Below are 24,326 nucleotides of genomic sequence, written 5' to 3'. Positions count from 1 at the left end.
GTTTGGGTCTCAAATGAGACTGTAAGTCCAGGTGATACTTGTGTGACTACTGCTGTGACTCAGAAAATGCTAAAATATGGTAAAATACAGAATGGAAAAATATTGTAACCTTAAGGTTTTATTTGTTTGTTTGTTTGTTTATTTTTGGTGCAAATTTAAAACTAGGTGATAGTGTGAGTTTGTGTTGACTTTGGTCAACAACATTGGTTGATTTTGGTAAATTGTTCACTTGAGTGTGGGGCCTGCACTTTCCCAAATACAAATTTCAGAAAATGTTTACATTTTTTTTCTGGATTGCTTGTAGTCTTCTCACAGAATCACAAAATGGCCCAGATTGGAAGGGACCTCAAGCAAGGATCATGAATCTCCAACCCCCTTGTCACGGGCAGGGCCACCAACCTCCCCATTTAATACCAGACCAGGCTGCCCAGGACCCCATCCGACCTGGCCTTGAGCACCTCCAGGGACGGGGCATCCACAGCCTCTCTGGGCAGCCTGTTCCAGCACCTCACCACTCTCTCTGTGAAGAACTTCCCCCTGACATCCAACCTAGATCTTCCCTGTCAACTTAAAACTATTTCCTCTTGTATTGAAGTTATCTACCCTTTCCAAGAGTTGACTCCCTTCCCTTTTGTAGGCTCCCTTTAGGTACTGAAAGGCTGCAATGAGGTCGCCCTGCAGCCTTCTTTTTCCAGGCTGAACGAGCCCAGCTCCCTCAGCCTGTGTTCATAAAGGAGGTGCTCCAGCCCTCTGATCATCTTTGTGTCCCTCCTCTGTATCCTCTCCAACAGCTCTCTGTCTTTCTTGTAATCTTTTTGATTTCAAGGGAGAATTGCTTATAAATACACTTTGGCCTTGCCACTGGCCAGAATCAATACAGAAGGCGTGGGACAGCCCAGCTGTTTCTGCAGCCAGAGCCCTGTGCTGTGGCAGGTTTGTGATGCCAGCTCCCACAAACCTGCAGGGTCTGGTGGGAGACAGTGCCTCGCAATTCTATGCATCCTGTGGTGCGCTGTGTGGCTGATGAGGCAGATAGAGCAGCACTCTTGGGAGGGCTGGAGAGAAGGAAAAGCTGTGATGAAGGACTAATTCATTAGTTCCACACGATGGAAGGAGCGAGATGATCAATGAGCAGGCTTGTCGTGCCACACTCACCTTTCCCTGTGGCAGAAGGGAAAAAGGAATTTTTATCTAGTGAAATGACTCACAATTTCCATTCAGTTAGTAAATATTTTTTTTAGGCGAGCTACTTTATTGATTCTGTTTTGCCAGGGTAATTGTTTACGAAAACTGGAATGAGTGGCACTCGAGCCGTAGGACCTCCCATCATTGAGTTCCAGCAGGGGCCCAGTGGGATGTGTGTTGGGCAGGCAGGGCAGGGAAGCTCCTCACCCCTGGGCTCCTTGGCTTGGCGAAGTGTCAACCTGAGTTTTGGTTTCCTCACCAGTTGCAGTGTGGGCAGGAATGCCGCTTGCACTCTGTCCCTCCTGTGTCACCACGGAATGGCTGCGCAGGAGGGGAAATAGCGAGAGAAAGGAGGAGGTGTAAACAAGGCAGTGAGTGACAAATTCATGCGGGGCCTAAATGGGGGTGAGAAAGTTTAATGTCATTATTAATTGTTACTGTTTTCTGAAAATGCAAATCTCTAATCAAACTGGCACTGGTACAGAAATCTGGAGTGACAGGGCTTGTGCAATTATTATTTTTTTCATCTGAGGCAGCTTCTGTCAGCCCATCACCTACCAACAGCTAACAGTCCTGGGTAAACAAAGCTTTAATTTGGTGCGAAATGAGCTAAGTGGAGAACGGAGAAATGGAAGGGTCCTAGAAGGGCTCAGCTTAAGCGTTTAGTAGTATGGGAACTGTAAGGGAAACATGAGAGGGGTGGGAGGGCAGCAGATAGGGAAGACTATCAGGGCATTATTTCTTTCAGCGCTGCAAAGTCTGCTGTTTGTGCAGCCTCAGAGAGTTTTGTGGTGATTTCAGCAGAATGAGTATTTCTTTCTGACTTTTCTTTTCCTTCTTGCAGCGCTAGTGATGGTCCTGAATAGCACAAGTGTCAGCTGGAGTGCCCGCATTCAGATTTTCCTTACCTTTTGCAAGCTTGTAGCAATTCTGATAATTATAGTCCCCGGAGTTATCCAGCTAATTAAAGGTATGAAATGAAAAGTAAATGCTTTTAAAGTGCTTTTATCTTTACCCTCCCCAGTCTCCCCCCACCTGCCTCCACCAAATAATGCTTATAGCAGCAAAATCTCTTAATTAGTCTCTGCTTGTTCAACTGGAGCTCTGTACTGTCATGTAATTGATTAGAGGTGGAACTACACTGGGATGAACTGGTATTTCCTTCTGCATGCCAATGAGACTATTCAGATAGAGTTGGTTTCCAAGCCAGTGACAGGATTGCCCTTCTCTGTAAATTGCATTCTGTGTGCACTTTGGGAACTGTGCTGGTGCCTGCTTCTCCTCAGCACAGGGGTGTGGTGGTCACAGGGGCTCAGATTTGGGGTTGTATGAAAGAAACGTTATTGCGGAGGCTGTTCCAATTGTGGGTGCTAATCTTGAACCAGTAAGTAGGAATGGCTGTGATGATTCATTATCAGAGAGAAATGAATGATGTAGAGATATTGTCTTGGAAGACAAGATAGCTAGCTGCTGTTCTCACAGAGTCCCTGCCTGCAGCTCTCCAGCATGCTCAGCTGCATGCTTGCTTTACTTCTTACAATGGAAAAACAAAAGCGTGCAGCTATATCATAGACCAGAATCACAGAATTGATAAGATTGGAAAAGACCTTTAAGAGCATCTAGTCCAACCATCAACCCAACACATCCATTCCCACTAACCATGTCCCTCAGTACCACATCTCCACGTTTTTTGAACACCTGCAGGGACAGTGACTCCACCGCTGTGGAGCAGCCCATTCCAGTGCCCGATCGCTCTTTCTGAGAAGTTTTTCCTAATGTCCTACTTAAAGACCGATGGTCTGGGCCTATCCAAGAGTAAGAAAGGAAAACAAGGCAGATCATTGCTACCTGAGCAAGGAGTGTGAAAATATCCTGCATGGACACGGTATGCAGCCTTTTCCTGCTGACATTTGGATAAGGCCATGCGGCATTGAAGCTCTGCTGGTCCCATAGAGCCACCTGAGTGGAGACTCTTACAGTGGAGCCCTGATGGCAGGGAGTGAGATGGGGACAAGCCACAACTCTCTCTGATTACAATAAAGCTAGATAATAATTACACAAAGCACCAGGAGCCATTCACCACAGTGAGTCAGAAAGGAGGACACATTCAATGAATTGGTGGCAGACTTCGTCTAGCAAAAATGATGGCAGTCGTTGGCCCAGCTCCTGAGGCCACTCTGGTGCCCCACAAGACTCTTTCCCACCTGAGGCAGCTGCTCAGCTCTGGCCATGAGCTCAGTGCATGGCAGGGACAGGCGGCTCGCTGCCCTTAGCTATAGTCTCTGAAATAAAGGTGATCCTGTGCAGCGTTCTGCTAGTTCACTTTTTCTGTTTGCATGTTTTTCACTTGCTTTCTGGCCATCGCCATGCCTTCCCTTACGTCCTTTCATGCGCAAATGTTTTCTCTGTGTTTCTATCTGCCCCTTTGCCTTTCGAACAGGCCAGACCCAGGTTTGGACGGGCTTTATCCCTCAGAGAGCGTTTCCAATTCCTTTTTCTAAAGGAAAACTTCCACACACCAGTGGAAGTTCTGCCTGAGGGCTCAGTAAAGAGGAGAGGAGAGGGTTTGACCATTGCTCGTTTAAATCTCAGTGAATTCTCCTTAAAGCTCATAATGTGATCTTAGAATTCCCACTTGTTTGTTACAATTTTTGGAGGACTATTTCCAGGCAGGCTTTGTTCCTGCATGGGTCCTCCTCCCCATTGCATTGTTCAGCTGCAGATACCCATCCACAAGGAAAGATGAATGTCTGGTGTTCCTTAGAGGCGGTGCATTTACACCAGCAGGAAGACTACTGGCTTTGTCAGCACCTTCCTCCGTTGACGAAGGATTGGAAAGATCTTTACTGAATGTTCAGTCTCATGGTATATATAATGTTTTTGGACAGAGACTTTGGTTTTCACACACTCATTTGGTACTGATCTTTGGCGCTCAGCTATTCCTGCACCTTTTCTGCTATCTGCCTTGCACTTTTCTCAAAATGTCTAAACATTTGCATTTAGAGAAGCATGATTCTTGCTACAGCATAAGCTACAGTGCTGCCTATAATGCAGAAGAGAAACTTACTAAATACTGAGAACTTCAGTCACAGGAAGACTTAAGATACTGGGTTTGTTTACTTTACAAATGTTTCTTATAAGTGAAGTGCTATTAATGCTCCATTTGAAGAAAATGCTAACGAACAAGGGAAATGTTTATAGCAAAAACCCCAGAGCTCATTTTGCTCTTCAGTGTTGATATGTCACTGCTGGAGACAACAGTGTGGTGAGTGTCATCAAACTCAGAAGGCTTTACATAAACTAACAGGTCAGATTCTGCTGTGACATGGCTAAGGACACCACAAGAACTTTTTACAGTTGCTGGCAGAAATTTGGCTGTGAGGTTTGGGTCAGAAATTACGGTCAAGGGCAGAACTTGAAGTCAGTGAACTACTGGGTGATTAAATGTTCCATGGTGTGATATATTTATTTGTTTTAAAGTAGGAGGTGTCCAAAGAGCTTGTTTTTCAATGTTATTTTTTATTTTTTGATGTTGCAGGAGAAACACAGCACTTTAAAAATGCCTTTTCAGGGAATGATGCCAGTATTATGGGATTACCACTTGCTTTCTATTCAGGAATGTACGCCTATTCGGGCTGGTAAGTTGTTGAAACCTATAAGCGTTTGTCCTCAAAGCAAGCACTAATATGAACTAACAGAGGCATTTATTTATACAGCAGATTGAGTCGCACATTCTGCCTCTTTTGCCAAACAGCATCGTGTAGTAAGGATAGCTCTTGCTGCTGTCCCATATGCTCGGTAGCTTCTCTCTGGCAGCTCTGAGAAGGAAAGATTATTCTTCTTCGATATGCAATATGTAAGCACTCAGTGAACGCTAAAAAAAAAAAATCAGACGTATTTCTGTTCTCAAGGCTAGAAATAAAAGCAACAAGAAATGAACATTTTAAAATTCTAAGTATTTTAATAGAATTCTGAAAGGAATAATCATGCATTAGATTTTGTTGAAGAAGACAATGATTACACAAAAAAGATCTCTCTCAACTGATGTAAAGTTGTAGATCTCCATCCCACTTGTGTGGACCTCAGCCTTTGCTTTGTAAAAGCAGCACTTTAGAATCAGAAGCAAACTCTGATAAGGCCAGTGAAGACCACAAAACAAGATGAGAACACTGATTCCTGTGGCTTCTGCTCTGGCAGTACTGGACCTCACTTAACAAGAAGTGCAACTGGCTTCCACAAAAGTTAAGTGCTATTCACTGCGAGCAAAGTAATGAGAATCTGCCTTCAAGTATCTGGCTCAGAACTTTCTTTTAAGTTCTCCCCACCAAAGTACGTAGTGGCTGGTTTGAAAGAAGCTTCTACACTTCAAATCTACCTTATGATTTGTTTGTGCTTAGCGAGGGCTCCACTCTGCACAGTGCTGATGTGCTTTGCAGCAGTGGCATGAAAAAAAAAGACTACAATATACAACAAAAAGACTGCAGAGCGTGGGCTTATTTTTGAGATAGCTTTGTCTGGAGGTCTTCCTTTTCCCTTCCATAGCCTCACAGGCAGTGAAGTTCTTTCCCTTGTACAAAAGCTGGGGAACGAATGATAAGGAATGTATTTATTTCATTCAGAGGGACAATGGGACCAGCATCTGAGTTCTCTGTTGGCCTGTAACTCCCCCGTTGCAGGAGCAGTATAAACATGCACACTAAAGCACTGAACAGCACTTTTATATTAAATGGTGGGTGGGTGGTGGGGGGGTAACTTGAGCGAGTCCACAGCCTTTATCTGTGATAGATATGTAAGAAAAGAGCCTGGCATTTTGAAGGCTCAAGGAAATTGAACTCATTATAGGGACAGTCTCTTCCCTCTTCCTTCTCTGATACAGCCACCTCTGTCTCATACATCCTTACACATGATGGTTTCTCACTTTTAAAATATTGCCCTTGGTGTACACATTTCTATGGTGGCAACTTTAAAAGGTCTTTAATATTATTCATTGCCGAAGCAGAGTTGGTTTACTGTGAAATCTTACATCAAGAAGATTGCTATTCTGCTGTTGTTTCTTTCCTATTTCTTTCCTTTTTCCACATGACGTTCCAAACCTCCTGAAATGAAAATCATCTCTGTTTTTCCCTTACACATTCTGACTTTTATTTCATGGTCCTGATTTGCCACTTATAGAAGAAATTAGCAGGAAAAGATCTCGTTTGGCTAGTGCTTCTCCTAAGCTGCCTATTTGTCTTTGTCACCAGCTCAAATTGATTGCCTCAGAGCACAGAAGAGCAGACCATTAAGTGGAGTGTCAATACCCTTGCACTATCAGTTTCATGGGGCTAAATCAATCCAATAAGCTGGATGTGAAGGAGTGCTGCAAGTGCTGGTGATGTGTCCCAGGACGGAGGCAGAAATTTATGCATAGCCTGTGACACTATTATCTTTTAATGATACAGCTTTAAAGTACAAAACAAAGGTGGTATTGCTTATGTATGTGAGCTCATCCTGCCAAGAGCAAGTATGGACTACTGGGTATAAAATGCTGAGAGAAAAAGGACAAATAGAGAAAAGAATGCAAGGAAACATGCCTTTGCATTAATAAAATGACTAATGCAGCACCACCAAATTACTTCAACCTGGTAGCAGCACTCAGACAAAAAATGTCCTGGGGATCCTGTTAGCCAGAAGCCATCTCTCTTTGGAACTATCCTGACTCCTTGTTTTGTGCTGCACACAGTAGCAAGTCTAGAAGCAAATGCTGAAGAGGATGGATGAGATGGCAAAACTGGTTGTGTGGAATTTCATGCTGGGTCACGACACGGCAAAAGACTTGAGGGTGCATATCTTCAGGTCTGTCTGTGTAGCATTAAGGGGAGCATAGTTGGCCTGTGCCAGGGGAAAAGATGTGATTTTATCCCTCAGTGACATGACATAGCCCTTGTCTTTTTTTTTTCTTTTTTTTCTGCTTTGCTGTTGTTTCTGAGAATTCCCTTCCTGAGCGTGAGGAGCCTGCCGGAATTAACAGCACTGCTTAACTAAATGCATCTTCTTGAATCTCTGTGAAATAAATAGAGAATTAAAATCTACCGAGGCCTCATGATATATTTATGACTCTTTCCTAGGTTTTACCTCAATTTTGTTACTGAAGAAGTGGAAAACCCTGAAAAGTATGTACCTATTTTTTTTTTTTCTTTCTTAAACTTTTGAAGGGTATTTGTAAAATACAAAATGCTGTAAAAATAGCAATCCTCAGAAATTCTGCATGCTGGTCAAATTGCTTACTTTCCAGCAGATCTGATATCCGTTTGAATTGCAACTACTTGAAGATTTGCTATTTTTGGCCTGTCGTGACCTTATTATGTGTTCTGCTTTCATGTGCACGGAGAGCAGAAAACTAAGCAGCTCTCCAGGGCTCCGATCTCCCCCTCAGGATACAAGTAACTATCAGTGGCTTCTTTCAGTGAAAGTTGCTGCTATCCTGTCAGGGAGATTTTGCCCGAGAAACTTCTCTGCTGCAATATTTGGCAGTTTTGCTATGTTTAAATATTAATCCAATACTTAGTTCTTCTTGCTTTAGATGTCCCCATGTTGCAGGAGCTTGAATGCGTGCAGAACAGCATCCCATCCAATTAAGCCTAACATGGAGTATTGGTGGGAGTCTATTTCAAACCAGAGATGAGATCTTTCACAGCACCTGTCTGCAAAATGTGAAAAGAAAAGCTCTCCTGTTATGGACAGCTTGACTTGGTGAGGCTGCTTTGACAGATACACCTTGGTGGAAGTGGCCAATAGGAGAACAATATTAACCTCTGCAATTAAAGAAAACATCTTGCCAAATCAAATTGGGTTGAGGGAAAAAAATTATTATTTACTTGTTTAAAAATGATCAGATAGATGTCATTTCCTTAGTTGTTTGTTTGTTTTTTTTTTTTTTAAATGAGACACGTGACTGGGTACCAAATAACTGTTTAAAAGCATCTCCAGCACTGTATGATCATATGAAGTTGTACATCTGAGATGTGTAAAGAAAAAAAAAACAACACACAGCCATCAGTGGGGAGCATGCTGAAGGGCTTTAGGTGGCTTCTTCAAGACTCAGCTCAGCCTGGTGCCTTTCGGTATTTTTCTGAGAGACCTAAAAATAATTATACATATAAAAAAGATGTTAAACATGAGGGTGGCAGAAAGGCTGACAGATTTCTGTTGTCTCAATGTATTTGAGGGGTCCTGGGTGTTAACAGGCTCTTCAGTGTGATAAGGATGTGTATACCAAGGCATTTATGACTGGGAGCTGAAGCCAGACAAATGCAGGTAGAAATAACATTAATATTTAACAAGGTTGACTAATCATTAGAGCAAATACCTATGTAAACATCAGATGCCTCATCGTTAGTCTTCCATTCAGACAGAACACCTTTTTGGAAGCTTTGCTTTAGTGAAACCCAAGTCATTTGGCTCCATGTCAAGCAGCTGGCTAATACTTCCCATCCTGCGACACACAGGGAATCAGGTTAGAGGATCTCATAGCAGATCTGGGTTTAGCTGCCAGGAATCTGTGTACTTTATAAGGTTAAGGGAGGCAGACCTGTGGATTTTTGTGCTTTAAAAAAGTCGCTTTTATGGCAGACTGATTTAAAAAGAAACGTGAAACTAAATGAAATGAGTTAAACAATTCTGCTTCGTGTCTGCTTCAAGAAATTCTGGGAGGTGGGTTGGAAGTCAGTCTTGGTGGTGGGTTCAAAAGCATTTGCTGGATGCAATATAAGTTATGAATTTTCACGTGGTTACCATCAGTACTGTACAACATTTTAAAACATGCACATGCTTACCACTTTTTGGGACTTCTCATACAGGTGTGTGTCTCTGCCATCCTGCCAGCTGTACAACAACTGACTGAAGTGATTGTGATTTTTCTTAGAGGTAGTTTGGTTTGTGTTGCGGTTCTGTTTTGTGTGGTTTGAGTTAGAGGAGTGCATATTTTTGATCATGTTGCCCTCTGCTGCTTAGGACAGAAAGGCATTGCTGTCCCACTCCCATAGTCAAAGCAGGGCTGGCCTTGTCTACATTATTTGATTTCTTCCCAGGCAGCTCTGGAAAATCAGTTCCCTTTTGCTGTCACAAAGCTGTTAGGGCTTGTCTGCATTACTTTGCTTGTTGGGTTGCACTTGGAGACAAAGATAAAGGCAAGAGCACAGTACTTGTAGCAGGGTGCCTGAGATCACAACCTCTGGGCAGCAGGACAAATGAACAACAGAGAAGGCTGGGATTGTACACCCTGTTTAGTAATTGGCAGGTGGGGACAGGGCGAGTGGCTCTTTGCCTGCTGTGCTAGGAAAGCCCTCTGCACCCTTTGGAAATGGGGATGCAGGACTCCCTTTACCCAAAAAGGCAAAATGAGACAGAGGGGATATTTTTCATCCATTTGCCACCTGTGAATGGCAAAAAAACCCCAAGCAAGCCAAAACCAGTTGCATACAGGCATCGTGCGAGCCACTGATCACATTCAGTGTCACAGGCATTTTTATAATTTATTTTGAGCTAAGATACTGTCTTTCCTCTCACTCTTGTAACGTTCCTTATGTTAAAGATCACACACAGTGCTGTAGTGATACTCCAGGTGTTTTTGAAATGGAAGAAGAAGTGCAGCCTTGAGCCGCTTGGGGCTTGTAACAGCTCCAGGTGTGCAATTTGTAATATTTGTCAGTGTTAGGGATGCAAATTGCTTACAGCGACGGAGGCAAATGCGAGGATTCCTTCTGCACTGTGCATGCCAAGGTAAATGTTTGTCAGAGAATCAGTCACAGTTGCCTGTTTCCAGGTGTGCGGCAGCTTTAGAGTAACAGACAGCAGGAGCTTGGGCAATCAGCCTGAGCCGTCCCCTCCTGCTGCAAACATGCAGGGAAATGTGCTGAGAGGGTTCTGGGGGCAGCAGCGCCCTTACGTGAGTGGGAATGCAGAAATGCTCCTTTCTCCTGGGTAAGTCGTGGGCTGCCTCTGCATTCTTGTGTTGTGGAGAGAGAAAGAAGGACCAGAGCCTTCGATTTTTGTCATAAAATGCGCAGGAAGATGCAAACAATCTGCTGGGTCATTTTTTAGATAGCGCAGTTTTCCAGATAGGGATTTATTTGTTTGATGTGATTCCTGGTGCACCAGAAGCTTGCTGGAGTGTAACGAATGCCTCTGGAAGGGCAATGGGGTAGGAGAGATGCAGGGATAGATGGTTCTCTTAGCCTTACTCAGTGGAAAGCTGTCCTTGTGCTCTGGCAGAGAGGCTGTTTATATGGGCAGAAAGGGCTCCTGAGGGCCTGGGAGTCTATGTGGGTGCAGCACTCTGCCTAGGCACAGTAAATTGCTGAGTTAGGTGTATAAATAGGATGAAATACTATGGGCCTGAGGCACTGAGATACCTAGGTGATATGAAATCCTGGACAGGGAGAGTGGAAATGAGCCAAGTGGAAAGGAAGCGCCCTTTAAGTTACAGGAGGGAAAATGGGAAAGGAAAAGAAACAGCTTGAAAGTGAACGCTGTTGATGTCTTTCCAGACTTTTGAAACAGCCATGATTCTCACTTTGGAAATGGTACAGTCTCTTCTTTTGTGCACTCAAAAGGACATTAATATAGCGTGAGCTATCTTAAGATGTAAAAGCAGCTGTTTCTGTCTCCTGCTAAACCCCCTTTTGATGTCTCATTTTTAAGCCTGAACTTATTTCTTTTATTCCTTTCCATTAAAGAGCTTCCCCCGATCAGTGCCAGAGGGCCCTGAAGCAGCACCAAGTCGGTGTTTGTTCCACTGGGAGCTGTGGTTGCAGTGCTCAGCTTCTTTAATGTGCGGTATTTTTAAAAGGAGCCTGAAATAACTTTATTAACATGAGTAAGTGGAACAACACTGAAGTGTAATAACGCATTCCTTTTTTACTTTTACTTTTTAAAATCATGCTTTGCATATGTGTGCTGGCTCAATCGTGATTGCTGTTTGAAATGGAATCTCTGACTAATCCCCGAGGCAGAGCTTCCCTACAATAACCTCATGCAGCACCATCACGCGCGGCTTTGATCTTTTCGATTCTCGTACATTATAAGGATCAGCCCTACTCAGACTGAGGTCATATTGTATTGTCTAAATAATAAGCGAGCGAAGGAACAGCCAGGTCTCTGAAAGAGTATTTGTCACCTGAAAATTGACAGGAGCTGTGTTGCCTGGAGCAGTAAATTTAGAGGACTGGAAATCAAGCGTGTTGAACTTTCAGACTCATTCCTTATACACAGTCTTTGAGCTCATCTGTATTCTTGAGCCTCTGTTCTGTACTTCCAAGAAACAGTCCGAGTTATTTCAGTCAAGACCCCAGAAACAGCAGGTGCCCAGCCAGCACTTCCTTCCTCCCTTTGCAGGTGGATCAGGCTCTGAGGCTGGTGCTCGACTCTGTCAGGAAATTTGACAAGCTGCAGAGGAGGAAATGGTACAGCAGTGTTTTACATTACAGCGCTGCCTTCAGAGCCTTGTCAAAGCTGGGGCCAGTTCGTGTCAGGTTCTGGCCAAAGAGAACCCTGCTTTAAAAAATTCATGAGCCACGTCCTCAGTGTGAGCAGATGATGAGCCTGAAGGCTTCATGTTATAAAGATTAGGCTCTTGGCGGAAGGGCAAAAATATTATTTCAGTTTAAGAGAAAGGAAACTAAGACTTGAACTCATTAACAACTTGAAGGAAGTCTGTGATCAAGTGGGCAACTGCAGGTATTGATTCACAATCCTACTGGAACCCAAATACCTATTTTTTCTTTGGCAGTGTGATTTTTTGTTAGTGCTGTTCGACTTAGGAAATATTTTTGCTTTAGCGGTCTTCAATTTCAGTTGCATAAAATGATGAACAAGAGACTTTTTGAAGGATGTGGAGCCTGAAAATATTTTATAGCAGATAGTTAGATTCCTTAGCAGTTACAGTTAAGTACATCTGCTATCTGGCCTCATCTCTTTTTTTCTTTTTCTTTTTTTCTTTTTTCTTTTCTTTTTTTTTCCTCCCTGTTGGACTGTTTCATTTGCAAAAATTCTATTTCTGTTTGTAAAATAACTTTGGTCCAGCCCAAGCAATCTATCATTGTTTAAAAAGTTACACAGTGCAAAGAACATATTATTGAGATGTATAGTGTTTATAAGCCTGGTCTCAGATTGATAAATCATGTCTTGTGCTGCTGAAAAGCCAAGAAATGAATTGCTTTGCTATGACCTTGGGGTCTGAGATTAGTCAGTTTGTCTATTAGATTTTTCCAGTGTTCTTCTCACTTCATTTATTCCTTCTTTTCTAAGGAAGCAAGAAACAGTAGATGTATAGCAAGTCACCAAGCCTTGATGTCGTTAGGCATTTTTTAAAATTAGGGTTTCAAAATGTTTGCTGTAATCGGTTTTTATATTGGATTTAAATAATGCGAATGTCGTGTCTAATTAATCTAAAGTGTACCACCCATTTGTATTAATTAAAGTTGAAAGTCACACTCGGCATCTAGGAGAACGGAGCGAGGCTTTTTCAAGGTGTCTGAGCACCATAAGGATGCAAATGGGTGGGAGGAGAATGGTGGCTGAGACACAGAAACTCCCCCAGTTCCCTTGTTTGTAGCTGACTGATTTTGGCACTTCACATTAGGATAAACCTCCCCTTCCAAAATCAATATCAGGAACTTGAACTGTGCTGCTGCTCACCACCAGTCTAGACCACCAGTAGTTAGCCCTTGCGTGTGATGTGCTCAGTAATCACGATGGAAAATAGTTTTAATGTTCGTTGAGAGGATGCAAGCCACTGCCACCTCTGTGCTTCTCCATTCACTTTTGTTATTTTATAGTTTAATGCCAAGCTCTATTCTGAAGCAGAATATTGATGATTATAACCTAAGGAACCACAAAATGGAAGAAGTAAGAGACAGACCTCCCTCCAGCTATCCTGTCTAATTTGTAACCCGCCTCAGCGCTGCTTTTTATTTGGGAAAGAAAGACAATGCAATTAAAAGCACCGGGGACTCAGGAGACCTGGTCAGGCACAGACTTGCTCAGAAAATGAAGGCTGGGTTACTCCATTTTTCCTTCTCCTATTTCCCTTTCTCTCCTCCCTTCTGTTTTTATCTGCCTCATGGTGTGAGAGGTACCGTGTCCAGGCTGCAGTTTGAGAGTCTGTACTTGTTCCAAAGGAGAACCTGGAAACTTTCTTTGGGTTTAAAACTGTCTCTCCTGCCTGACCCGAAGGCTTTAGCAAGTGGATTAAGTCCTGTGTGTGGCTTCTTTAGGGCACAGTCCTGTAGGGCTCATGTGGTATCAGTGGAACAAGGGAGTGTGTAGATACATACACAAACCTGACAGCAATTAGCATCCGAGGATTTTCCCCACAGGGCTACAATCTCTTTTTTTCTTTCTTTTTTTTTTTTTTTCCAAATGAGCTTTGGACAAGCTTTCTCACAAACCAGCTGAGTATAAGCACAAATCCTTTTAAGTCTGAAGCTGGATTCAGATATTCCACCTTTATGTAAGCCGAGCAGCTCTCTACCTGCAGACTGAAACCTCTCTTGTGTTATTCAGTTCCATTTGCTCATAAAAGATGCATTTGCAAGTTGTTTTGCTCATGTCAGGCCACAGTGCCAAATATTCAGTGCAGAAATTATAGGATTTACATCTGGAGATAATCGGGAGAGACAAATGCTAATCTTTCAGCTATTTTGCAAAGCCCATTTGCTCATGTGAATTCGTCAGATTACCTTAAAGTGAAACTCAGGTCAATGCATTACTTGTGTATTGAGTTATTTTTCTCTTTGAATATTTACTCTCCATCGTAGAATGAGAATGTTCTATTTGAAACTCTCCAGCTACTTCTAAGCCGTTGTTAAAGAAATCCTACTCTTCCTAATTTTCTTTGCACCTAACAGCACAGCAAAATGCCTAAATTCCATTAGTTCTCTGCTAAGCATCTCAGAAGACAAGTTGTCCAAACACCAGTGCATCTAACCTCCCTTTGCAGAGTTTAACTGTGCCCTGTGTCAGGGGTAAAATGATCGATTCGCAGCCTTCAGACCTATAAGGACCTTTAATGGGGGAAGTGAATCTCCTGAACGCAGAAAACAATTTACCAGACCAAATATCCTACTTCCACAGAATCAAGAATGGGTTTTGCTATTTGTGAAGTATATAAAAAAGAATTTAATTAAGTCTGCGATTCAGTAGCATTTGTGTGTTTTTGTGAGGGAGAAAGAGATCATTATTAGATCATAGGGGAGCTCGTTCACCGGCATGAAATTGGTCTTGATAAAATGAACTTGCTTTTACTTTTGCTCTTTCTCTAAGCTGATTAACTGCTTACTCCTTGCGTGCTTCACATCGTCAACTCATTCATTGTAGTTTCTTACTATAAGGCTGATAATTAATTTCTGAAGCTAAGCATTTCAGTCTTGGATGCATGTTTTTCAGATGGGTTCAGATTTCTGAAATCTCAGTTTGGAAATAAATTTTTGCACTTTTTTACTCTGATTTTTTGATGCTCCTTTTGCTGCAAGCTGGAGATTCTCCTAGAGTGGGACCCAAATATTCTGAATCCTATTTATCATCTTTTTTTTTTTTTTCTTTTTTTTTTTTTTTCAGTAAGCATCTACTTTGGAAGAAGTTAATTGGCAGATAAGTTGATGTTTTTTTTCCTGATTTCTAAAGCATCTGTACTGCGATGTGCTGTCTCTCAGTGAAGCTCAGGTCTGGGGCTGGGTGTGCAGTGTCTGTGGCTCAGCCTGGCAGCCTGTGCAGTGCTGCAGTGCTCAGCCTCTGGCTCCTGCCAAGCTTCCCAGCGTGTAATACCCAAAGGCCCCAGGTACAGCATCAGGCTAAGAAATGCTTGACAAAATATTATGTGGGAGGCAATGCAGTCGTTAGCTGTGACATGATATGCTTCATAAATACAATTCGTCGTTAGGAAGGAGTAATTATTACTTAATTTGTAGTTGATTCCAGCTAATTTTTGCTGATGGTTTGGGATAGCTTGGATTCGAAGCTAATTGCAGAGTGTGGGGGACTGAACAAGCCGCTTGGCCAGCTGTGATGTCAGCCTAGGAATAGTAGTTTTGCTGTCTGGAAAATTTTCTTGCAATTGCTTCCTAATTCCTAGTGGGAATGGCAGTAAATCAATAAGGAATAATGCACCTGTATAAAAGCAGCCAGACTTCCTTCGGGACATACTGCTGTGCGGTCCTGCACGTCAGTGAGTGGAGATTTTAGAGTCACAAGCAAAAGGATCTGGAAGAAATTGTCCTTGCTGGAGCAGCAGATGCTGTGGTAGGTTGAGCTGAGTTCTGCCTTCAGCTTTTACTTCTCTCTCTTCTCCAGCCACCCCAAGAGACCTGCTGTAGATGGCCTTGCCTTCACAAGCTGTTACTTCTCTGAGGGTGGATGCAATTAAGCAATCTATGAGACGTACAGATGTTTGAAGGGCTGCAGAGTGTTTGTGAGCCATGCTTGGGAGCCTTCTGTGATGGGTTTTGGTGGGAGTTACTGAATGCCCAGAGTGTTTTCAACCACCTGGAGTGAAGGAGGGAAACTGTGACTGTAATTGTTGGTAGCTTGAATTAAAACAGGGAAAAGGTCAGGAGGGAATTGAGATTGGAGACCCAAATTAAAATCCAAGTGATTTTTTTTTTTTTTTTAAACTTCAATTGTACTGAACTAGATTTTTAGATTGGGTAACGTAAGTTACCCTATAGTCTTGCAACACAGGTGTTTGTTTCTTTGACACGGCAATTTTCAAGTGCTTCAGCAGAGTAGATACTGTAAGTAGCTCATAACAACTGAGGAATGAGAATTCAGCCCTTTAATTTTTGTTTTCCCTGTTCGAGGCTGTTGACTGCAAATTTCTCCTAGCACACTTGGGTGTCCTTTGCCCTAGGGATGCAGTGTTGCCTTCCAGATAGCAGTCAGCAGAGAGGAAACAGGGAGCACACCTGGAAAACAGGTTGTGCCATGCAACATGAGCCTGCAGTGGTTGACACCACACACACGAAGACTCTGGAATAGGGATCAGAGGGATAAAAGGTTTCAGCAGCAGGGATAACACACGCTGCCCATTTCACTGGGCACCTCTGCAGGCAGCTACAGGCAGTTGCTGCATGCATGCACTGCTTTCCAGAGAGTGCACATTTTCTCTGTACATTTTGTTAGGGACTGACCTCATGGGTGCTATCACCATCTATAATGCCTAGGAAAGTGTGTGTAACGTGCATTCAACAAACGCTGCTATTTCTTTTTCCTTTTCTCTTGTGTGTTTCTGTTTCTTTCCCCAGCCCATCTTTATGGTGCTTTTATGAGTGCTGAGTCCTCTGGGGAAATTCCATGCCATGAAGAGGAAAAATGATCTTCGCCTGCAGTTTTCAGGCCCTGGCACCTGTGTAATTCATGGCTGCTTTCTGAACACCACTTTAGCATTTGAACTGATTCAAGTGACTTCCAGTCTTTCTGTCCTCTGCTTCCACTTCATTAGAGCTACCTGTGACAGGTCAGGAAGTGTAAATGAGAAAAGAGACTGATGTAATCTGTGGTGTCTGTAAAGACTTCAAAGATATACCTTGATCATTAATTAAGGCAATAAGGATGTCTCATAAAATTGCAGTTGGGAAGACTAATAATTCACTATTGAATGAAGAAAGGCAAGGTCACTTGTATAATTACCTCTTCTAACATTTATATTCCTGGTACGAAATGCTCCTACTCACACAAAAGTCGAGGTGACAGCTGTGGAAATATTCAGGACTGGGAGACGTAACTTTGACAGCTTAAGCTTTGAGGTCATAATAAAGGAAAGCATAGTTGTCTTTTCTGTTCATTTGTTCTGCTTTATTTTCCTAGCGTGAGCATTTCAAACAGTCAGAGCTAACTTAGAGCGCACGGATGCCTAAGGAAGGGTGATGGGCAAAATGGAAGAAGAACAAAGATGAATGCTATGGATGTAGGGTTCAGTATTGCTGTGCTGTCTTTTAGCTGTGGATATTGGTATTGAAATTAATAGTGCAATTTCTATTCACTTTCTTCTAATTGTCTCATGTAGTATCCGATTCTAATCCCTTTTATGTTTTAAGAATGTAATAAAGATATTGTAAATGGTTTCAGCAATGAAATCGGAAAGGTAGTCAGCTGCTTGAGAAATGCGAAGTATTCAGCTAACATCACTGGAGGATGGAAGGAAAAAAAGAGGGTAGAAGGTATTTGGGGAGGTCAAGGCCATACTGACACAGCTGGTGATGACTGTGCTTCTCTGGGACGCGAGAGGGGTGATATGACAATCTTTCTGCATCACGTACATTAAGGAAATGCTTGCTTTGCTGGATTTGCTCATGTTTACATAGATTCTGTGGTTTAAGACAAAAGCCCAACTTGAAATGACTGAAATCTCTCAGAATTTTGTAAACAGTAAAAATTTTCTGAAGATGATTTGTAGTCCTGCAAATGCATCAGCATGGAGTAATCTCTTCTGGGGGGGAGATAATGTGACATCCTGACTTTAACAAGTGACTTCCCCTGTCAGTTTGATGCTGAGGATGTAAGGTGCTGTGACCGGGCCGAGGTAAAGCTATTGCCCCTGGGGCAAATATGTGGTGGATGCTGAAGAGGCGAGCCCTCAGCCTGGCCTCTCATCCCCTGCTGAAATCTTTTGAGGAAGCAGAACTCAAGGAGCTCAGCTGGTGCTGTTGGGCCTCTCCTTGCCTTCTGGGGGCTCTTGGGTGGCACAGAGCCCCAAGAGCTTTGCTCTTTTCCCAAGAGTTTTACAAAGTTTTGGTGTCTCCGAGCATAACAACATGGTGTGTGTCTGTGTTTGCTCCAGCGCTGGGAGGCAGCTGCCCAGCCTGTTGCTGTGGCCGTGCTGTGTTTGCGTTGCCCCGTGTCACATTGCTGCAGTTTGCCTTCTCCAAGCCCTGGCAGCCCTCTTGGTGTGCTGATGTGATAACCTGCTGAGTGCAAGGTGTGTTTGCTTTGCTTTTTGCCTTCTCTGTTTGTTTATGTGAATCATTGTTACTGTGAATCAGCCCTGCTAGAGAAGTAAAACAAATGTTTATTCACAATCTCCCTGGGTAGTTGGCAATATTCTAATCTGCTTTAACAGCAGGCTCGTGTAATGTAACAACTAAACAGTGTAGCCTTCTGAGTTTCCACTAGCTTGCGTTTTCCTTCATTTTCCCTACTTTGGCACCCAAGATACACGCAAACCTATTGGAACATCTCCTCTTTCGCTGAGGGACGTGCAGCCCCAGACATGTGCACAGCTGTGCATGTATAGGAGGATGATGGCACATGGGAACTCAGAGCTGCTGCAGAATATTCACTGCAGGAATAAAAACCACTTGCAAGACTGATGCTGTCTTAAAGCTCTTAAGCTGTAAAACCTATTCTGTTTTACTGGAGAGATCACAACTCAGGTTTAAGCTAGTGAAGGCTGTGGACTTTTGTTGGCCCTTTTTGTTTTTTTGAGGTTTTTAAGCAGGTTTGTCTTGGTGGCCTGGCTGAGTTCACCAGAGGAAGGATGGGAGGGCAGTGCATTTATGGTAGATAGGAAAGTGAGTAAACTCACCCCATCAGCTAACGAGACCAAACCAAACAGTGTCTCAGTAGGAATCAGATAAACTTAAGTCTATAGACTTACAGCGTCAGCTACAGCATTAGTGATGTGATTTGTTAACGTCAAACATTCCAGCCCAAACCAACAAGTGCTTTGGCTATCTAAGAGTTACTTGTTTGGGAACCAGTTTTTCATTCAGCTGTGATGATCTGCATGTTCGTTTACTAGTGCAATGCAGGAAAACCTCGATTGTGCCAGCTGATAACTGCTATCAGGTTGCACTTCAGGCTGGCAGCCGGATAAGGTAACAAAGCATACGGGCACTTGGCATGTTTCGGAGCCTGCTCTTTGATACAGAGTGCGATTTTGCAACACTCCAACTCTCTTTTTGCTGCTGAGTACTACTCTGTAGATCACATAGATAGGAGGAAACTTGTGACCCAGACTAACGACTGTTTTTCCTGTTATTTGCAAAAGCAAGCCAACACCTGCTACCTAAGTATAATTACGTACAGCAGAGAGTGCTGGGTTAATTCAGCTTAATGGTCTGTGCCTGATTCAGCTTTTCCTGGTTGCAGAATTGGAAGAGATTCTTTGCGCCCCCCTTGTTCCTCTTTCCCTTTAGTGCAGAGCCTCAGAAATGATAACATGCGGGGCCCTAAGCCGATGTTCAGCGTTATGTCAGAATCAGTAGCAGCCTCTCGTATGCCATTAATGGCAACCTTTTACAAGAGCACCATCTTAAACACCTATAGGCTGATTCCAGCAACTGAATGAAAGTGTATTTTTTCGTTTGTATAAAACACAAGTTGCAGAACAGAACACAAATAAAGAAAATAACGACTAAAACACCAAAGGTATTATGTTCTTTGTTGTCCCCAGGTATACGAGAAGTGACTTACAGAACTGCACAGTCTGTAATTACCATGTAGCATGTCATCAAGAGTATTTATCCTTTAGAACAGCCTAGTCAAAGCATCAGTAGCAATGGTATCATCGTACATGAGAAACGATGTGCATTTCACTTACATCAGCTAGCAGAGCAACTTACCCAACGTTTATGCTGTCGTCTTTGGATGAGAAATTTAATGGGGCTGTCTTATTTTTTCAACTTTAATGAGCAGTGGAGTTGCTGACTTGTATTTAAGTTATATTGCAGTTGTATCGAAACAAGACCATTTGGCTTTGTGCGTCTTTCCTGTAGATGAACTTCTCCCACTCTGTGATGGCAGAATTTCCATCAGAGAAGGCTGTAGGCTCCTCTTACCCAGTGAGTGTTGAGATTCATGTTCCTCTGCGTACCTCTTCCCTACATAGTTGCTGTTTTGTCTACGCTTATGGGTTTGCTGATATTTTGGGTCGCTTCCTGTGTAGCCTGTATTTTGATATTTGCCTTTGTGTGCACTGGAAATTTAAATATGCAATGACAGTGATGTTTTATTTAAGTGAAGGAAATGGTTAACTAACATCCCATAATGGTTTTCAATCATTTAAATTACAGCGTAGCCTGTATCCATGAACTGTAAACTAAGTGGATTTATATAAGACTGTAATGGCTTCAGAGGATCTGTGAAGTGAATAATCTGCATTTTACAAATTGCACTGCTGTGGTCTATTATGTCAATCCTCATTCACTTGTAGCGCTTGTTTTGGAGCAAGTTAAGAGCAAGAGCTCTTATTTGCATCTTCACCTTGTCATTATGTTTTCTTCAGTGCAAAAAATGCAGCGTATATAATAACAGTATTTAATTTTTGAAGTATGATGGAATGAAGTGTCCCTTAGAAGGATAGTGTTGATATCATCATTTGAAAAGATCTAACAGCAGTGAAGAAACTCCCACCGTAAGTCATGAGAATGGGTAGAGAATAGCAGCACTCCAGAATGACAAGAGGTTTAACTTGTATTGGGATTATTTTAGTAAAAAAGAATCAGGCTCATCCTATCACGAAGGACAAGCACTTCTATTTTTTCACATTCACTTATTACAAAACAACAGCAGCAACAGCAAAAACAGCTGCTAAATAAGAGCAGATAAATGTAAATGTTTATCTACAAAGATCATGAAATTGCAATTCCTTAAGTGAAACTTCATTGCAGAATGAGCTTCTTGTGGATCTAAGGTGTTTTTTCTAGGCTTGTTTTTAGGTGTGAATGCTAGAGAGGCTGGTGCTGGCCAGTGTTCTCTGGAGTACCAGGGCACAGGGCTTCCTGGTGGCACCATTACACAGCTTTTTAATGAGTTGATATTGAGTGAGACTAAGAGACAACATAGAAAGGTCTGAAGAAAACATCATTGCCACTTGGTTTTAAAATCTTAGCTTGAAAGAGTAGCATCTTATTGACAGAAGGTACATTGGGCAGTGTGCAATTGCAAAGATCCATTTAAAAAATAAATCCTAAGCCTCACTGACCGTACTGTCCGAGATCATTGAAAAAGAATAATTCTGGCTAGTTCATGTCACAATCTGATTCGAAATACCTTGAAGGAGCTGGTTTTTCAGAACGGTTTTAATACCTTAATGTACTTTATACTTTAAGTACCTTCAGTACCTTACACCTTAAATATAAGCCTTTAAGGCTTAGACTTGAGAGTCTCAGTTTGGACATAGAAAATGAAAATTCAGCTTCACCATTGATTTTGAAGATTTTGTATGCATATGCTTTTCTTCTCCTATGCATGTGATTGTAGTTCAATTATTATGAATTTTTAGTGAGAAGCAATAAAGCTAAAAAAAAATAGAAAAGTAGATATTCCCATTTGAAGTCTGATCAGTTGCCTCCGGTAACTGTACTCAGCAAAGGCACATTACAGCTCACACTTGGATGGATTTCTCATCTGTGTCAGAACTCTGTCATTTTGTGGAGTTGTTTCATTGTGCTGTCCCACGTCTGGGGCCTGTCTGCTCGGCTGTCCTTAGCTGGAGCCTCGTTTCCTTACTTACTGCATAGCAAAACACCTGTCTGCTGGACAGCCCCTTCTTAGCAATGCGGTATTGTTAAGAGCTCTCCTTTTAATTTCATCTAAACCCTTCTATAGCTTTAAAATTCTAATACTGCAAGGCACCTGCAGTTGCCATTTTTCTCATTTCAAATTCCTTCAGCAGAGGAGTCTGCCTTGGTAAATGATATTTCAGTTTCCATGGTGCTCCTTATTACAAGTAGCTGCTCTTTTCATCACCGAACGGTGCAATTTCCATTCATGCCGAAATATCAATGGTAACATACGGCAGCAAATTATTCCTTCATGATCTTTGGCATTGTGGAAACTCTCCTGCTCAAAATTAAATGTCAGGGAATTCAACAAGTATGAAAAATCTGATTCTTTTCAGAGACACACATGGAGACATAAGCTCCTTCCTCCACCCCTCTGTGCTCCTCAGCGTTTGTCTTCTGTTGCTCCCATAAGGCGTCATTAATATGCTAATGGCAATGCTTCATTAGAAGTTCAGATGCCGGATGAGGGGCAGCGTTCCCTCCTGTACCCACACCAGGAGCTGGGCGACGTGCTTGGTATGCAGGCTGCTTGTCACGAGCTCTGAACCCCCGTGGTTCTTTTTCAGAACGATAGCAAACGAGCCAGCCCTTTCCCTTGCATTACTCACGGTGTAGCTTTGCCATTTACTGTTCCATAAATCAGAAACGTATGATCTCAGTATAGACAATAGAAATGCATACAGAGCAAGGCTGTGCTCTGCTTTCACCCCAGCCCCGTTACCTGCAATTGCTTGGGCACCAGCGGGAGTATGGGAAGGGTGCTGTGACAGGTGTTTTTAGTGGGAATCCAGTTGCAAGCACCATAAATCTCTTTCCTGGCATTGACGTTATTGTTACTTGGTAGCTACTCCCTGCTGGTTTAACTTTCTGAGCTACGGGGCCTGGTCAGCTCATTTCCCATCTGAAAGCCTTGTTTGCAATGCTAAATCCCACTCCAGCTACTGCCAGCTCTGCCTGCTGCTCTCGGTGTTTTATGGGAAATGGTTCTGTAGGACCGTAGCTCTGCAGGCTGGGAAATGTGCAGCGAACTTCAGGAGACGCCTCCTTTCCTGTTAGAAGTGATTCTGCCTGCAGAAAGTCGACCCCATTCATAAATCAGGTGCTCAGTGATTTAATAGTTTCAGACTTCCGGGACAACCTCCTGTAATAGATAAAACTACTTTTAATAGGCAATTATCTCTTGACACCCTTCTTATTACATTTATTTTAAGTCTGGCAGTGAGATATGTTTCCGTGCTGAAGAGTTAAAAGGAAGTTAGAGCTGAGATCCTGTGCTAGATAATGCAGGTTGGAGGGAGAGCCTGGAAGTGTTGCTCTGCTCCACTCCCCTTCATTTCCATATGTGATGGAATTGATAGTCCCAGCCAGTGTTTTATTTTTAGCATCTCATGTCAGGTTGGTGGTTATAGCTCCCTTGCCTTCAAGCAAGCACTGTGATTTACTATTGCTTCTCATCATAACCTCCGTGACTGACAGGGCTGTAAGCACTGCCGGCAAATAGGCCTCAGAAGAGAATACAAAGCTGGAGCGTGTGAAAGAGCTGAGGTGCTCCCTTCATCTCCTGGCTGAATGTGAGCTAAGCAATACAAATAAAATCTGAGGTTTTGGGCCTCAAGTGGAGAAGGTTCCAAGCTTCCTAGAGTACATGAAAGTTTCCGACCAGTGAGATAAACAGAGCATGTCAAAATACTGACACTTGGTAGGGAGCATGGAAGTCATTTATCAAAGTCATGATTGAGAGCCCGGTAGTGACGATACATTTGTGTTTCAATTCTCTGAGTCTAGATTTTTCTTCAAAAGACACTCTTCTGTGGAAGAGCGGCAGACGCTGCTTTAATTATGGGTCCAACCTAAGGCACACTTTTCTTGCCATACCCTAGGTTATTGACGCTGTCTCCAAAGGTGAGCACCCACCACCCATGAAAGGTTTGGGGATCATCACTCATTCTGGGCTGTGAAATGCTGAGCACAGATTCCTCAGAGATCCTGCTCAGCTGCTGCCTAGTTTTTCAGGCACCTGACTTTGCTCCAGTGCTGAGCTCCGAGGGACAAGCCTGGCCCATGCAGGGATGAGCAGGACTGACTGTTACAAGGAGAAAGAAAAGCTAGCTCAAATCCTTTTGATCCTGTAGGTCCCCCAGATGTGATTTATGGTCAAGTTACGATGCAAAATAAAAGCCTGGTCTGTTTATTTATACATCTCTCGGAAATGGTCGTAAACTTTGTTCAGTAAGATTGCAAAGGGAGCAATCTAGAGACACTAGATACTGACACTCGATGGATATACGGAGATGGTTTATCAAAGAGCTGAGTGAGAAGTCACAGGAGGATGATTTGTATCTTAGGTTTTAAGTCTATTTTATTTATTTTTTAGATATATATTTTTTAAAATTCAGGCCCTGTTTTCCCTGTCATGTTAGCAGCTCTGTTTTCCTCTTTTTGTGCTTATTTCTTGGTTAAGAATTCTTAATGCTCAGTGTTAAGGAAATGTGTATAGCAAAGCAGAGCCAGTGTACCTAATACTTAGTGTTGTAATCTCAAAAGTCCTTTGTGGATTTTGCTGTCATCCTTAATACCTACAGTGGTTTTCCTTGGAACAAA

General features: G+C 42.7%; 1 protein-coding gene across 1 annotated transcript in view; it reads left to right on the top strand.

Moving 5' to 3' along the window:
* The window catches only part of SLC7A11 (solute carrier family 7 member 11), a gene marked incomplete at both ends in the record, with an annotated part of 54,602 nt that overhangs the window by 12,088 nt on the left and 18,188 nt on the right, over window positions 1–24,326 (top strand). Inside the window, 3 exons of the mRNA XM_079534292.1 lie at window positions 2,030–2,155; window positions 4,724–4,823; window positions 7,293–7,337. Coding sequence (XP_079390418.1) covers window positions 2,030–2,155; window positions 4,724–4,823; window positions 7,293–7,337 — 271 coding nt within the window. The remainder of the gene's footprint in view (window positions 1–2,029; window positions 2,156–4,723; window positions 4,824–7,292; window positions 7,338–24,326) is intronic.

Source organism: Tetrao urogallus (assembly GCF_951394365.1).
Source record: "Tetrao urogallus genome assembly, chromosome: 4".
In the NCBI taxonomy this organism is placed as follows: Eukaryota; Metazoa; Chordata; class Aves; order Galliformes; family Phasianidae; genus Tetrao; species Tetrao urogallus.
Note: the sequence above shows the minus strand (reverse complement) of the source record. Positions and strands in the feature narration are given on the sequence as shown.